We start from the raw sequence: 15,711 nt of genomic DNA on the forward strand, positions 1-15,711 counted from the left end.
TCAGAGCTAAATAAACAGAAGACTCCTGACTTCTTCAAGACTTCTCTAGGTCCGCAGAGAGGCCTTTGCTCATACACTATGAATGCTGTAGTTATCTCTGAAAACATTATAGTTCTAGGGACTATGTCTCGTGTGCTGTTGTACTTTGTGCCACTGGAAACCTTGATCCTCTGTAAACAATGGCCTTGCACAAATATACTCTTCCACGAAGAAAGTACAAACACCTCTTGGTGCCCAATATAAGCAATCTTTTCAGTGCCAAAGCCAGGAGTACCGGCTTTGTCAGTGCTCTTCATTTCCTCCTGTTTCACTGTGGAACATCCCAGAAGAAGCAGAGCTGTTCTTGGCTTAACGCCTTCCCTGAGCTCTGTTTCCCCGGTAATGACTCTTGATCTGCCTAGTCGGATGAGGAGAGCTCTTTTCTGTGTCTTGGGCTTCCTGTTTCCAGTCCAGGACTGACACAAACCGCTTGAGCCTCTCCAAAGGGACTGCTGGCGGACAATCCTTGTTTCATTTTATTTAATCTGTAGAGTAGAGGTTTAATTCATTTATAAATCTTGGCACAGGGGCCACAAGAAGCAGGATGAATCCAAGGAAAACACGGGCCGCGTTTAACCAATTAAAATTGTGCTTAGTGGATGGTAACCACGTGTTATTTTAGGCGCGTAGTAGCGCGGTCCACTGTTTGTAAGGGCTCCGTGGGTTAACATCCGTCTATGTCGTGTGGCGCACTTGTTTTTTTTGTTAATCCCGCTTTTAGATTACTAGTCGAGAGATGCTACTTCACCTCGAAAGGGCTTGTGGAAAAATGTTTTCTTTGGCTTTGTGCAACATCTAGAAAGGCATGTCAGCAAGCTAACCATCTCCAGTAGCCAGAGAGAGCCCAGCGGCCGCCCTTCGCCCTGTCACTAAGATAGCCGAGGTAGGAAGGGCATGGAAACATGCTCTTTTCTTCAAATAAAACCTGTCTCCACGACTAGGTCCGCTCTACACAAATGCTGTGAGTGAAATAAAGATACATTAAGATGCACATTTTGTCTCTTGCGCGAACGCTTTTAATATCTACAAGGCTCAAACCTGTTTCTAAAAAAAATCGACTCCTTGTACACAGGCTTTCTTCACTCGGAGAAAGCCTTTCTGGTTAAAAACAAGCCGTAAAACAAGCAGCCAACGTTACATTCCTCCTCATTGTATGATGTAAAGCAACTGGGCGTCTGCAGCCTGTTATTTAAAAAAAACTATGAAAATGTCTGGATACTATTTCACAGGGATTTCAAAACATGTTTTACAAACTGCAGGCGGAATTCCAGACCATTACAGTCACATGGAGTGAACAGGCTGCAGACAGGATATTTCTTTTTAAAATGGTAAAATGGAGGAGCGATTGCACGGCTGGAACAGAGACGTCATCAGGCGTGTTTCACTCGCAGGTCTGTGTCCACTTTGATTAACTTCTGTGTGGAAATTAAACAAACAAAGAATCAAAGAACATACTGCCTGGACCTAGGGCCGACTTTAGCCTGGTAGCGCCCTGTGCGACAGTCTTTTTTGGCGCCCCCACCATATGACCACCTCCTCGGATTCACTCAATACCACCGGGCAAACGTGCCCCTTATCTCCCCAGTGGCCTAACAAAGGCCCCCGCGGTAGGGGGGGAGGGGTTGGGGTCAGCGCCCTCACAGTACACATTGCAGGGGCGGCAGGCCCCTGATTGGGTCCAGGGAAGAGGCAGTCACCTACAAATACTTTGCAGGGGCCCCTTCAGTTTTGTTATGCCACTGCCATAGCCCCCTTTCACATACACTCATTTGTTTTAAAGCGGTGGCAAAGCTGGCTTTACTAATCCACTTAGCTAGCCACATAAAATATAGTTCTGTTCTTTGCAGCAGGTACATTAACCTCCTGCGCTACTTGAAAGGCGAGTCAAAGCTGCCCCTAGACAGAACTCTGATCTCTCTCTAGCAGGGACGTTAAACACGAGAGGTATTTTGACATTTTGTTTCCTGAAGGCTGGGCTCACAAGGAACTTTTCAGTAGGTGCTTTTAGATTGCAAGTTTCCTAAATTATTGCTAAACACAGCGCCCCCATTCCAGTTCAGCACCCGGTGCGGCCGCACCGATCACACTGCCCTAAAACCGGCCCTGCCTGGACCTGTTCCTCAATGCCAATGTACAAAACTAATGAATAAAAATATCTGACTTTTTGCTATCAGTCTTGTATGACTGCAGTTCCTATCAAATCATGTGGGAAAGTTTCAAATAATAATTAAGGTTACGTTTTTAAGTGGATCATAGCAGCGCTGCTTTTCGACCTGTTGTAATCTATTCTGTGGGCTTTACCTATGTCCATCTCATCCCATCACTTTCATTCATTTTGGGGCGTTCCTTTCAACAATCCCTTGATATCATTAGTAAATGCTTTATGTTTGTCCCGCCTTGAGGCTCTTTTGTTACACTTTGCAGACTGACCCTGTTACATGGATTATGGCTCGATCGGCAATATACTTTTGGTAGGGTGAACTAATTTTTTCTTTTGTATCTCCCCTTCATGCTCCTTAGCAGCCATGGCGCTTTGAAGTTTTGTAAGCTAAAACTCAATGGAAGGTTTTGGAGCCCTTTACAATGCAACATTTGTCTTTGGAGGTGGGCTTGTGTGGTCGCTGTATACATAACCTCTTTTCAAGGGGAGTGGTATGTGTGCATGTGTAAACACAATGCTTGTGTTCAAATCTTGCTCCCTTCCTTCTTCCTTTGGGTCTGAGCTGTAGCAGCAGTGTGCTGTCCCCTTCCCCTCTCAAAAACAGTTATGCGTTTTCCAAACATGTTCTCTTTCATGCACTGAGTTTTATTCCTGCAGTCCTTTCATGGATTAATGGCACACACGCTTGGTGGGAAAACTAACCTTCTATGGGCCAGATACGTGAATTTCGTGTTCCCTTTGAACGGGGTCTGTAATACAAAGCTCTTCCCCGCATATGTGTGTCTGTGTTTCTTTCCTTTACCTCACTTTTTTTTTTTTTTTTTAACGCCACCATGGACTCAGAGTTGGATATAGTTGGGAAGACCTGCTATACCAGTGTACTTCTGGTTTGTTTCAATGATTTTTCATGGCTACAAAACACAATAGGTTGATTTGAAAACATGACAGCACACATTAAAACGGACCGTAGAGATTAGGGATTATTGTTCTCCGGGCAGTTAAATTCCTTGTGTAATTGCTCTTATTATGCCCTGTTGCAACTACTTTTTTTTGTTAGTTTCTGGCATCACTGTTCCGTTTGTTTTCCTTTTATTTTATATATATTTTTTTCCCCTTGACTTTCTTGACCAGTGCGTGGAAGGAGTGGAGTGATGACGTTCTTGTGTTTCGGAAACAACATTCATTGTAGATTACTTGAGATTTAGCCAATTGGTTTCGAGGTGAGCGTTGGTGTATCTGCTTCTTGTTTTAGACAAAAAATAGTATTTTTTTATGTTAAGAGATCTGTATTTTATTGATTTACTTCTTAAATGCGTGTACATAGAGAAAACTCGATCGGAAGTATTGGAGTGCTTTACAATGCAACATTTGTCTTTGAAGGTGGACTTGTGTGGTCGCTATATATATACTTTTTTTATGCAGACTGGCATATGCCTGTGTGTGTACGCAGTTAAATTATAAGTCAGGGTTGACCAATTTATGTGGCAAGAAAAGTCCAATTATGCGTTTACAACGTCAATAGCTCTAATTCTCGCAAATGCAAGGCCTATTGCATTGCAAATGCTTGTTTCATTTTTTTACAACTTACTTTCTCCTCAGGGAAGCTGCAGCAAGATTCTTCTGAGCTGCTCTTTCGGAGGGTTCAGCACAAGTTATGAACTTTTTTTAAGCTGATGATGCGAATTTTAGTGTTTATTTTTTAGAGAGAAAAAAAATTACTTGATGAAACCATACCAATATATAACGCATTGTTCTGCTATTATTTTGCCTGTGCAAGGGATGTTTACCATTTCCAACACTGGTTATAAATTGGACAAAAATAAATAAAAACACAAAAAAATGATTTTGTTTTGCAAGCTTTCATCTGGTTGTTTAAAAAAAACAAGATTTTGTGATTTGAAGAAATATGGGTAAGATTTTCTTGTTTGGCTCAAATATGCTTTGTATGGAAGTCCTGTGAAACATCTTTCTTAGTGGTTGGGAAGGCAGTATGTGCTTCTCTTTCCCTAGTAGAAAACCAAACAAGCAGAAGAAAACTTCAACGACAAGAATTGTGGGAAAAGTATATCATGCAAATGAGACAATATGTTACAAACTGAGCAACACATTTTTCTGTATAACACATACCCCCTTTGAGGATTTCCAAATGATCTGTTGGGAATGGACAGAATGCTGGGAATCAAAAACAGAGGCATTCAAGAGTAATTGTCTAAACTCACATGTGTATCCAGTTACTCTGGGTGAAGCTGTGCGATATGGTCCTGCTTGCGATACAACCTGAAGGTAGTATCTGGTCCCAGGGTGCAAGCCATCCATGGTGAAATCTGTGACCCCTGGCTCCAGTGATACATTCTGGACAGGAAACTGAGAGTGGTCGGTGTACAGCAGAAGCCAGAACTCTCCACCTCCATCAACCGTAGTCCAGTTTACGCAGAGTGAGGAAGGGCTGTCATCATTCTCCACCTTTAGCTGAGTTGGATGTAGAGGATCTTGGGAGACAAGGGATGAGAGACAACATACAAACAAGTATCAGGTGGTGTAAATAATAAATGGAAGGAACAAACACATATTCAAATACAACACATGCTGAGACATGTCTGAAATGTAGCAACACAGTCTGGTTGCAGTTCTATGGTTCTATATGACATAGTACGTTAGAGGGCAGTGCATAGACCAGACCAAGATAAAACAGACAAACAACAGAGAAGAAACCTATACATACAATTTCTAGCTCAAAATCTAAGCCTCCCAGGAGAAGTATTACCTTGATGCAATAATGACATAATGCTGAAGTTTTTGATTTCACAGTGTATAAAATGTGTCTAAAGATTGTGTGCTCTGCTTATCCTTAAGTAATTTATTATGGGCTTATATGGATATTTCAGACCCAACAAAAACTGCACAAGCTGCAGTGGATAACACATAGAACTACCCACATGATTGAAATGGTTAATCAGTCCTGAAATGCTAATTCTCACTCAGTGACTCAATGTATCTTGTTGTCATTGCAGATTGAAAGGATAGCCCAGTGCATTAATTATAAGTTTAACATTCACTACATAAAGATCCTGTACTTGAAAGAGTGATACTGATGTATATTTCAGTCAGTGGAATATGTACTGAGATGGACTGTTCTACAACATAAAACTGCATTAATCAATTGAATCCAGATATTACCAATTATATGAATAGAAAATGTAAATAAATACATGGATATCTGTTACAGGATTCAGTGATGTTTTGAAGTAATTCCCAAAATATGTGACAACAATGTAAATTGTATGCATCCATATAAGTGTAGTAAAGACAAACACAATGTACATGACAGCATTGCATTTGAATTATGTTTCCACAGGTTCAAGCTTAGTTTCATTAGAGAACGCTAGTTCACATCTGGGCACACTAAACCCAGTTAGGTCAGGATGTAGCTAGTGCACACCATTTATTTTACACCCTATGGGTATCCTGAACATGACATATTTCTGACATTTGTCAATACAGGACAACCGGAACAGAGAGGCCACATGATATAGTATCAATCTTTGAATTTACTATGATCTCCTCAACTTAGATATTAATTCTGTGGACTAACAAGCTGTAAACAAATGTATCAGTGCACTGCTGTACCCTAACAAGGGTAAACTGTGCAACGTATACATGATAAGATAAGAGAATAAAACATCTGACTTTTTAAATCACCAGATGAGACAGACTCTCTCCTGAAATACATTATGAAGTTCAGACACAGACATATTAGCTATTTCAGAATCCTGGCTTAAGCGGAGTTTGATGGCTTACCACCCACCTGGTTATGAGGTTATCAGGAATGACCTCTGCTGGGATAAAAAGGGTGTTGGTGTTGTTTTTCTGTTTAAATACATATTTGAAGTGTCCTCCTTTCAAGCTATTAATATTGCCACCTCACATATACTTACTATTTATCTAGCAGTTAACCTAATCAAAGTTGCACTTTTTCCCTACCACATTTTTGCATGAATTTCTTGATGTTCTTACTACTTTTAACTCCGCTTATAGCACCGTTATTGTGATGGGGAATTTCACTATTCATTTGGACAGTCATGAGAATCCTCATACCTCAGAATTTGTCACGTATCTCATAAATGAGAACACATACAACATATTAGGTCCAGTATACATAATGCAGGACATACATTATTTGTGGTGTGCACCTTTCCTAATTTCACCCATTTCTTAGTAATTGGTCTCCTGCTGTGGACTGACCACTCCCTCGTTATTGACCAACTGAAAAACATCCACAAAGATTCCTGTTCATTTGTGCATAGTAGACCTACCCCTTTAAGGCCCTGGTCTGAACTTGATGTTCAGGCTCTTAACACAGCGTTTTCCATCCCCTTTCATTATGCTGTGCTCTTCCTCTAGCTATGGCAATGGGCCTATTTCACTGGGCCTCTAAAATAGAAGAGTGTGTTGCCTCCACCTTTTGACCAATGTTATATAGCAAAAAAACAATACTCCAAGGTTTATCAATGATAAAATTGAAGATTAGACAAGTCAAAAGAAAATGACATTACAAATGCAAGCTGGAACATAAAAGTGCAGCTAAACAACTGCTTCTTTCTAACAACAAAATCTAGTAATGTAGCTCAATCATGTTATATTCAAACACATTCTCAATGCTCCCAACTTACAGAAATAGGCTTTTGAATTCATCAATGAATTGATATCCAGGTCCTACCCAAGCCTAATGAGATTGAATTGCAGTTTTCTTTGACCAGAAGTTGAAAACTATCCGCTCCTCAATTGCCACCTCCCTCCATGAATGGTTATAAAAATGTATCTTATCCTGTTTAAGATGTCAAAGAAAGTTTGTGGCTTAGTCACTCCTCCCACCTCCACTTCCACCTCACCATGTCCTGAACAGTTGTATGCCTTGATTAAATGCTGTAGGTCGGGATCTCCTCTTGATGTGCTCTTTATAAAGATTTCACACACAGATATTCCTGAGGGGTTTAATTCTATCAACAACCTAATGGATCTTTCTTTGACTTCTAGCACTGTACCTAAATTGTTTACGTTTAGGCTTGTGAAATATTTTACAAAAAATGTTAATCTTGATCCCAGAGATTTTGCTAATGATTAGCTAATCACATTACCTCCTGCCATCATTAAAAACATCTGGAAATATTATAGCTGAACAACTTGTAAATATTTGGAAACCAACCTCCTGTTGGATTGCTCATAAGCAGAGTTTTTAGCAGCATGGAATCTGCGCTGATAGCAGTCTTTGATGATCTTCTGTCTGCAGCCAACTGTCTGCAGCCAACTACCCTTCCACCAGTGTACTTATACTTCTGGAATTATCTGTAGACTTTAACATTGTGGAGCACAAAATAATATTTATGCACCTCTCTTATTTTGTCACTCACTAAACGTCACAAGACTGGTTCACTTCTTACTTTACTGACTAGGTACAGAGCATTGTCCTCAGACAGTGCTTAATTTGAGCATGTGGTTGCTGGTGGGACCCACCAGCACTCCTTTTTGGGGATCAGCACTTATTTTTCCTCATCCAATATTGATCAAGAGCAAGAAATGGAAAAACACATACAGTAAATAAGGAGGAAGAGAAAGATGGAAAAACCATCAAAAAGGGAGAAAGCAGGAACCTGCAAGAGTGTGATAAAGGGCAGGGAGTTTTTGGATTAAAGAGGCTTGTGGTGAATTGAAGACTACCCAGACTTTTTATAGCGCTACCTCCTAAACAGAGATGTGGGCACCAATACTCATTCTTTTACAAAGGACTGTCCTTGGAGAATATAAAACCGTCCTTGACAAAGGGCCTGATTTAAAGTTTGACGGATGGGTTACTGTAGGAAAGTCACTCTTTTTGGCTTGGTTGTCCCCACTTTTTGCCAGTTGTCAGTAGACTTAGACTGTTTTTTACTGGGATCATGATAATCAGGACCCCAGTGATTGTGCTCTCTCCTCTAATTTTTTTGTCTTGGTACCCTTTACACCCCACAATCGGCATACTGTTGTACTCCTTTAAGTCCCTCGTATATGCGACTTAGGTACCCAGGGGATGGGTACACCAGGGGTCTACCATGGGTTGCAGCATGTATTATGCAACCCATGGGAGCCCAGGCAAACTGTGGCTACAGGCCTGCCATTTGCAGCCTGCGTGAAAAGGTACAGGTACCCTTTCCCTGCTGGACCCTACACCAGATCACTGTAAAACACCCCTATGACAGGTCCTTCCAGCCCAAAGGGCAGAGTGCAGGTTCCTGTCTGAGTAGGCACCCCTGCATGAGCAGAGATGCCCCTACAAATTCGAGTTATAATTCCCCAGACTTTGTAAGTGCGGGAAAGCCATTTTAGCTATGTACTGACCATAGGTCACTATATATGGTCCAGCTACATAATGGTAACTCCAAACCTAGGCATGTTGGTATCAAACATGTCTGAATCATACCCCAATACTGATACCACTATTGGTGGCATGATCCCATGCACTCTGGGGACTCCTTAGAGGACCCCCCAGTATTGCTCCTACCAGTAGTCCAGGGTCTGCGAGCAGCCACACTAGTGCAATCTCTCAGACAGGGTTAAGCCCTCCTGCTGCTTGACCAGCTCAAGCAGGGGAAGGTAGAACAAAGGATTTTCTGTGGGAGAGGGGTGTTACAAGGCTGGGGAGGGGTAGCCTCCCCACGTCACCAGCTTGCTTTGAAGGGCACATTTGGTGCCCTTCTTGCATAATCTGGTTTTCCACCAGTCCAGGGAACACAGGTCCCTGCTCTGGTGTGAAACTGCACAAAGGAAAGCAAAGTGACTATTCCCTTGTCCATCACCCCCCCCCAGAGCTCCTCCAGGTGGCCACTTGATTGTGCCACCTTGAAATCAAGATGGGCAGAGGCCCCTGGGAACATCTGACTGGTCATGTTACGCAGATGACGTCAGTGACCCCCTCTGATTGGTGGTCACCTTGCAAAGTGACCAAGCCCCTTTTTGGGCTATTTAGGGGCTCCATTGTGAGTGGCTCCCCAGATACGGCGTACAGAGTTTGTGCACTTTGATTTACAACTGTGTGGACACAGTTTACTCAAATGGCTCACAGGGATATCTGGACTTCTCTCTGTTGGGAAGATTGCTAAGTGGAGGAGTGCAGCAGTATATTCTTCGAACTTGGCCCAGCAAGAATGGTGCTACATCTATGCATCAACTCACTCCATTTGATGTTTTCCTACAATGCAAATACCGTTTTAATGTCAAACCTACAGGGCCAGTAATTTAAGTTGCCTACAGCCAAGAGTGTCCATTTTCCCCTTTTTGTTGCATTTGTACCCAACACTGGCAATTTACTGTTCTAACAGCAATAGGAGCGCCTACTCTCTTTCATTCACTGATTGGCTAAGTTAACCTGAGCACTTTATACATAGACAGAAAGGGCCTGATTTTGAGTTTGGCGGGCTGGAGAGGGCGCCTGCCAAACTCTTCAGGACGAAAAACCACCACCATGGATTTCCGCCCTCCTGCACTATTATGGGATTTCTGAGTGCCAAGTGCCTGGGCAGTGCAGGAGCCCCCATGGGGCCCCAGGCTTCCCGTCTCCGCCAGCCTTTTTTCTTCGAGGTGGGACCGCCATGCAGAAGCTGGTGGAGAGGGGACTCATAATCGGCCAGGGCAGTGCTGCTTGCAGTGCGGCCCTGGTAGATTAAGACCTAAGCACTGCCAGGCTGTCGACTGGCGGCAACCTGCAGGTGCCGGCAGCCGGAAGGTGGCAGCTCCGCCAGGGTCATTATGTGGAGACTGGACCTCTGGTTTGGCAGCAGTGTGACCTCCATCACGGCATGGCTTGGCAAACAGAACAGCCACATCCCAATCAAACATGTCAGTAATAACTTATACCATGTCATAGATAACTGATATTCATAAACTCTGTAGTTTACAGCAGATAACTCCACTTTTACCCTTACTTAAGATCATTGGGGAGTCATAAAAAAATTATCATCCCCATAGACTCTGGGGTAGGGGTGTCGAGGCACTGGGTGCTGGTCATTGTACCCCTCATCCTCTTCGTAGCTCTTCAGATTATATGGGCTCTCTTGCGAATTTTAAAGGTATTTGTGGGAAGTTCTATGGGACTGAAGTTTCATACAGAGGTATTGAGACCTGATGTAGATATTGAAAGTTTAAAAAGTAGCACAAAACTAAGCAGAGTAAAATGGACCCATTCTAATTTGAAGTAGAGCAACGTAGCTGGTGACTGACTGTTAGCCACAGCCAACCAGCTTTAACACTGTGCTTTTCACATTTGTGGTCTCTCCTCGGAGGAAGACAGTCAATGGCCTCCACTGACATAAATGGTCAACAATCAGTAACTATGGTTCCATGCTCATGAAGCTGGGAATTGATTATGAAAGCTCCCGTAGTCTTGGCATCAGCCATAGCCTAGCATTAAAGGAAACTAGGGGTCTGATTGAGATCCTGGTGGATGTGATTACCCCATTACCAATGTGACGCATATCCCGTCTGCTGTATTACGATTCCATAATAGCCTTTGGAGATCGTGATACAGGGGATGGGATATCCGTCAAGTTTGTGACAGAGTAACCCCTCCGACAGTATCTAAATAATGCCATTATTTCCTAATGCACAGGTGTAAAAATTATGTTTTTTGTATATACTTAAATTTCATTTATTCGGAAATGTATGTCTAATATAGCACTTTAGAAAGTGAACCTCTGACTGCACATTGTTTTGAGGGGTGCAGACCACAGCATTCTGCATTTGTATGACGGTAGGGTGAGAAAGCAAGCTGGAGTGCGCTTAGGGGTGAATATGTGAGTGTGGGTGTCTTCGTTTGTGACTGCCTGGCTGTGTCAAAGGATCATTTGGATGACATTTTTAAAAGAGAATTAGAGGAAAGATAATTAACAAGAACAATTTCAAGCACTGGTACAGGCATTGCACAATCTAATCATTCTCTACGTTGTTGCAAAACCACATAAAATGTAAAAAATTTGAACACGCTACCTAGTATAGTGTCAGAACAGTTTAAATCGTTGTGAATGTATTCATCATTTATTTTGTGCATGCTTTTCCATATATCTGAGAACTAAAAAAGCCACACTGTAAGAGCATAAGGAGCTACTTCAAGGCGGCACACAAATGACTAACAATTGATGAAGAAGTTAGACTTTGTACACGAAATCCCTGTAAACACGGTTTAGTGGTTCTAAGAAAATGCCTTCTGCAGTGCCCTGCAACCTTATTTAATGATAAAAAATATCGGCAGAAAAAAGAAAATACCATGATTACATTGACAATTGCCTTCATATATGTGAGTTAAAGGAGTATTTAGTGGCCGGGTCATTAAATCGCAAACAATATTTTAACATGCCATTCAATTAGTTAATTATATTGGCAACTTTCTCATTGTGTGGATCAACATTCAAGATTTTCTTGGATTTTCTAAATTGTATTGATTTCGGCACCTCCTATGAGCAAAATATCAGTTACTTATTAGGATATGGACATTTACATCAAGGACAATGCCGTCTACATGGCAACGTACATAACATATTCAGCAGCATCTCCCTTATTTCCAGTGTAAGAGTCAGTCAAATACTGTAATTTTGTCCCGTGAAATTGCATAAAAATTTTGGGAAATTACACTTGCAAAGTTAAACAGGGTCTGCCATTACCTTGCAGGACTTAATTCATATGAACGCCCACTTTGGGTAAAAAAAGACATGTAAAGTACTGGCACCATTCTGATTAGAACAAAAAATGGCTCTGGTCTCTTGAATGAGACTCACGCATAATACACAAAATTGAATAATGCAAAATTTCTGGTAATTATGCAAATTTTGCCAACGTTTTTAAAATTCTTGCACTTCTGTTCCAGTGCCTGTCTTTGAGCTTGCTACCACTTTGCAGAAATTAGGTGCTTCTTTGCCAATGACTTCCTAAAACAAGCATTTGCAATGGAATGGGTCTCACGTTTGCTCGCGTTAGAGCTATTAGCGTTGATTCCGGACTGGACTTTTGTTGCCACACTAACTGAAAATAAAAAATAAAACAGTTGACATAAGCAAGCCTATTCAAAGTGCCGCTGTAAGCACAGAGAGACAGACCACCATGTCTGTGATTGCTTTTCAATAAAGAAATCTTTTTTTTTTTTTTTTTTTTTTTTAATGCATGCATTTAAAAGTGAAAAATGAAAAGTTTTCTTTTCATTTTTTAAGAGTAGGCAGTGGTCCGTGGGACCACTGCTTGCTCTTAAAAAATGTTTCCGCAAGCATTCACAAAGAGGAAGGGGTCCCTGTTCCACTTCGCGAATGGGTTACCATCAATATGAAATTGGTGGTAACCGCGATTGTTTTGCGACTGCATTCACGGTCACAAAACAATCATACACACCTCTGTGATTCGGTATTAGGAAGAGACTCCCTTGATACGCCCCTTCCTAATACTGAATCGGTATATAGTCGCAAATCCAATTTGCGACTCGGTAACAAGTTACCAAATCGCAAATTGGATGTTACATGCCAAAATGCAGTTTTTGCGATCGGAAAACACTTTGATACATCTGGCCCCAAATTATTTTTGAACCTGCATTTTTAAAATCTGGCTCAATTGTAGGGATGGGTCTGTGTTTATCCATTTGATATATTGTTTACTGAATGTATTCATCTCAATAATGTTTTTTTTTACATTTAGTTTATAGGTAAATTAAAAGTTTGAAGAAGGTTAATCATACCATTCAAGATTTAATCACTAGAATTAATAATTTACTTCAATTTGAATGGCACATTTTACTTTTATTTTTTCTGTGTTTTTCTACATCTTTTTACACATACATTTGGGAATAAAGACTTTGTCATACTGTTCCATGTTGAGGGCTTACATGACCTCATTTAACAAAACATGAGGAGAATGACAAAAGATGTATGAAAACATAAATTGTGTATGTACAATTACTATTGATAGAGGAATATGTAAAACATATGCCAAACAAAAGTAAATAAATGTTTAAGGATTGATGAGGAATAGGGGACTTTGTAGTTTTATAAGAATGATTACTTAAAGACATTCACTCCTGTTTTTTTTACACAAAATAGAGAAGTTAAAATAGGCCTGGTTGTAGAGGCATGTCTCGGTTACAATGCTCAAAAGTCAAAGGCCTCTTCTGTGGTCTTTCCTGTGATTTGTGGATTTATGTGTGTGTCTACCTGGCATTTGTCTGTCTGTCAAACACACAAGATGTTATGAGAGTAATGCTTGTAATAAGTACCACTGTCAATTGCACAGGGTTGCATTGCAACCCATCAGTCTTTTGCCCACCATGCCACTTCAGATTAGATAAAGCTATCTGTAAATCAGTCTTGAACATGCTTGCTTCCCTCAGTTTCATCCTCTAACCCTCCACGTTCCATTTTCTGTCCCTGATCTGTGTTTCTCCCTTTACCCTGGACTCCCACAGAAGGTGTAGGTAAAAGCCTATCATGGACTGCAGTACACTAAGTGAGATGAAAACGGGAGGGCAGCTCTGAAAGGGATGTGGCCTAAGAAATTAAGGGTGTGGCTCAAAACGTGAACTATACTCCTGTGCTTTACTCAGAGAACTGTCTGACCTGTTTTAGGTGCTTCTTTGTCAGTATTCTGTTATTGCATCCAGACATATGACACAAGAACAAACATATAGCTTAAATACGCCAGACCTATTGGCTTTGTGAGGGTTTGCTAGCAGTTTGATATAAACGAGTAAGAACAATGATTTTGTTGTAAATAATTACAATTGTCAATTAGAAATGGTACATCTGTGACCATCACTTTGTGCACACTAGAGAGAGCCCAGGGGTTCGATGAGCATGTAATCTGAACAATATAATGGCCCACTAACTGACACTGACTTCAGCCTCAGCTCCAGGGCTCTCAATCTTGCCCCATTATAAACACCCTTCCACAATCAGAGCTCACTTGGTCACCTAAATGCGACTTAGCTCACATGTACCAGGCAAACATTGGCAAACCTAAAACCTCAGCATTTTTGAGCTAACACCTCTTGGTTATGCCAATACTTAGTCAAGTCACTTCCAATTGCAATACACAATTGCATTAAAGCAAAGAGTTTACAAATTTAATAATTTCAAATTCTCTACTTTAAAAATGCATGCAATGTATATACACTAATATATTGCCCAATGTCAAAGCCAATCGGTCCCAAAGACAAGACCTTGCCAATGTTTGTTAGGTCTGGTGTTAGCCAGGACCTTAAAGGATTCAAGTGATCCCGAGTTTCTTAACTTTTAAGTTAATCATGCTCCAAGTTTCCACCGGTACTCACGGAAGAGGCGATACAAGGACTCTTAGACACCACCCTCAGAGAAACTAGCAAGAAATAGAAGACGTGTTATTCTGTTTTTAATTGATTTCTTATGACTTCACCAGAGTCAAATACAGTTATGATGTACCCAGTGATGTATTGAACGTGTACATTTACTTCCAAAGTCATCAGTCATTTGGTAAAATAAGGCCAGACATTTCTATATTAAAAAATGGAAAGTTATCTGAAGTATTTTTTATTTTGTTTCTGCTCATGGCCTATTATATTATGTGTGCTTCTAGAACACAAACCAGGGAACACATCATTCCCAGGGGGGGCAGCTCTCAAAGGGAAGTTCCCTCATTTGCACTTGGGCATTCCCCATGCACATTATTAAGTCCTTTGTTACCTTGGCACACATACTAGGACTCAACCTGCGCCTGGGAAGAAGCCCTTCTAATTTCAGAACAGATAGTACACTACACAGGTAAAACCTTCAGCAAAGGGAAGGCAGTGATTAAATTGTAATAAAGTAAAAACAAAGGGGCACAAAGTTCGTTTAGGAGACTGTCATCAGCACAGCAGAATCGTGTTTTTTTTTTTTTAATGATATGAGTCTCTTGCCCTGATTTCACCTCCTGTCTCTTCCACCACCCTACACTTCCTCTATGCTTACCTCAATCTTGCACGTTCTTTTTTGCGTCCCTGTTTTCACCACGTGTAACTGTTTTTTCTTCCTCGTTCATTCTCCCTTTTCTGCCTCTCTCTGTTGTGTGTTAGGTCTAAGTCTGATTATAAAAAGTCCAGATCCTTAAAATTGAGTTCCACTGCCACCAACTGTAGTCACCTGTATTTGAGATTAAGCACTGTAGCAGGGCACTTCCTCTTGATGTGTTCCCCCAATTCACATCAGGAAACAGCAATCAAAGATCCGCAAATTGGGCTGTGGAGAAGATGCTAAGCCACAAATCCAACCAGAGATGGTTATTTTATCTTAATAGATAGTGGCTGCTCATTTCCTGGAGGAAGAACATCTATAGCAACCAGTATGAGAAGGCCTTCAGTACCCAAGAGAGCTTACAAAATGGTTGACCAGAATTTGGGAATGGATTTGATGAACAGTATTCACATAATGAACATTTGTAATTATTTTGCCAGGTCTAATTTCAATGCCATCATATGTATAGTTAAACATTTTAAA

General features: G+C 41.1%; 1 protein-coding gene across 5 annotated transcripts in view; it reads right to left on the minus strand.

Moving 5' to 3' along the window:
• Positions 1-15,711, minus strand: part of LOC138300066 (receptor-type tyrosine-protein phosphatase V-like) — a 573,371-nt gene that overhangs the window by 217,131 nt on the left and 340,529 nt on the right. For all 5 annotated transcript variants that reach the window (XM_069238934.1, XM_069238932.1, XM_069238933.1 and 2 more), the window contains one exon: positions 4,420-4,689. In XM_069238934.1, coding sequence (XP_069095035.1) covers positions 4,420-4,689 — 270 coding nt within the window. The remainder of the gene's footprint in view (positions 1-4,419; positions 4,690-15,711) is intronic.

This window comes from Pleurodeles waltl, chromosome 6 (assembly GCF_031143425.1).
Source record: "Pleurodeles waltl isolate 20211129_DDA chromosome 6, aPleWal1.hap1.20221129, whole genome shotgun sequence".
NCBI lineage: Eukaryota > Metazoa > Chordata > Amphibia > Caudata > Salamandridae > Pleurodeles > Pleurodeles waltl.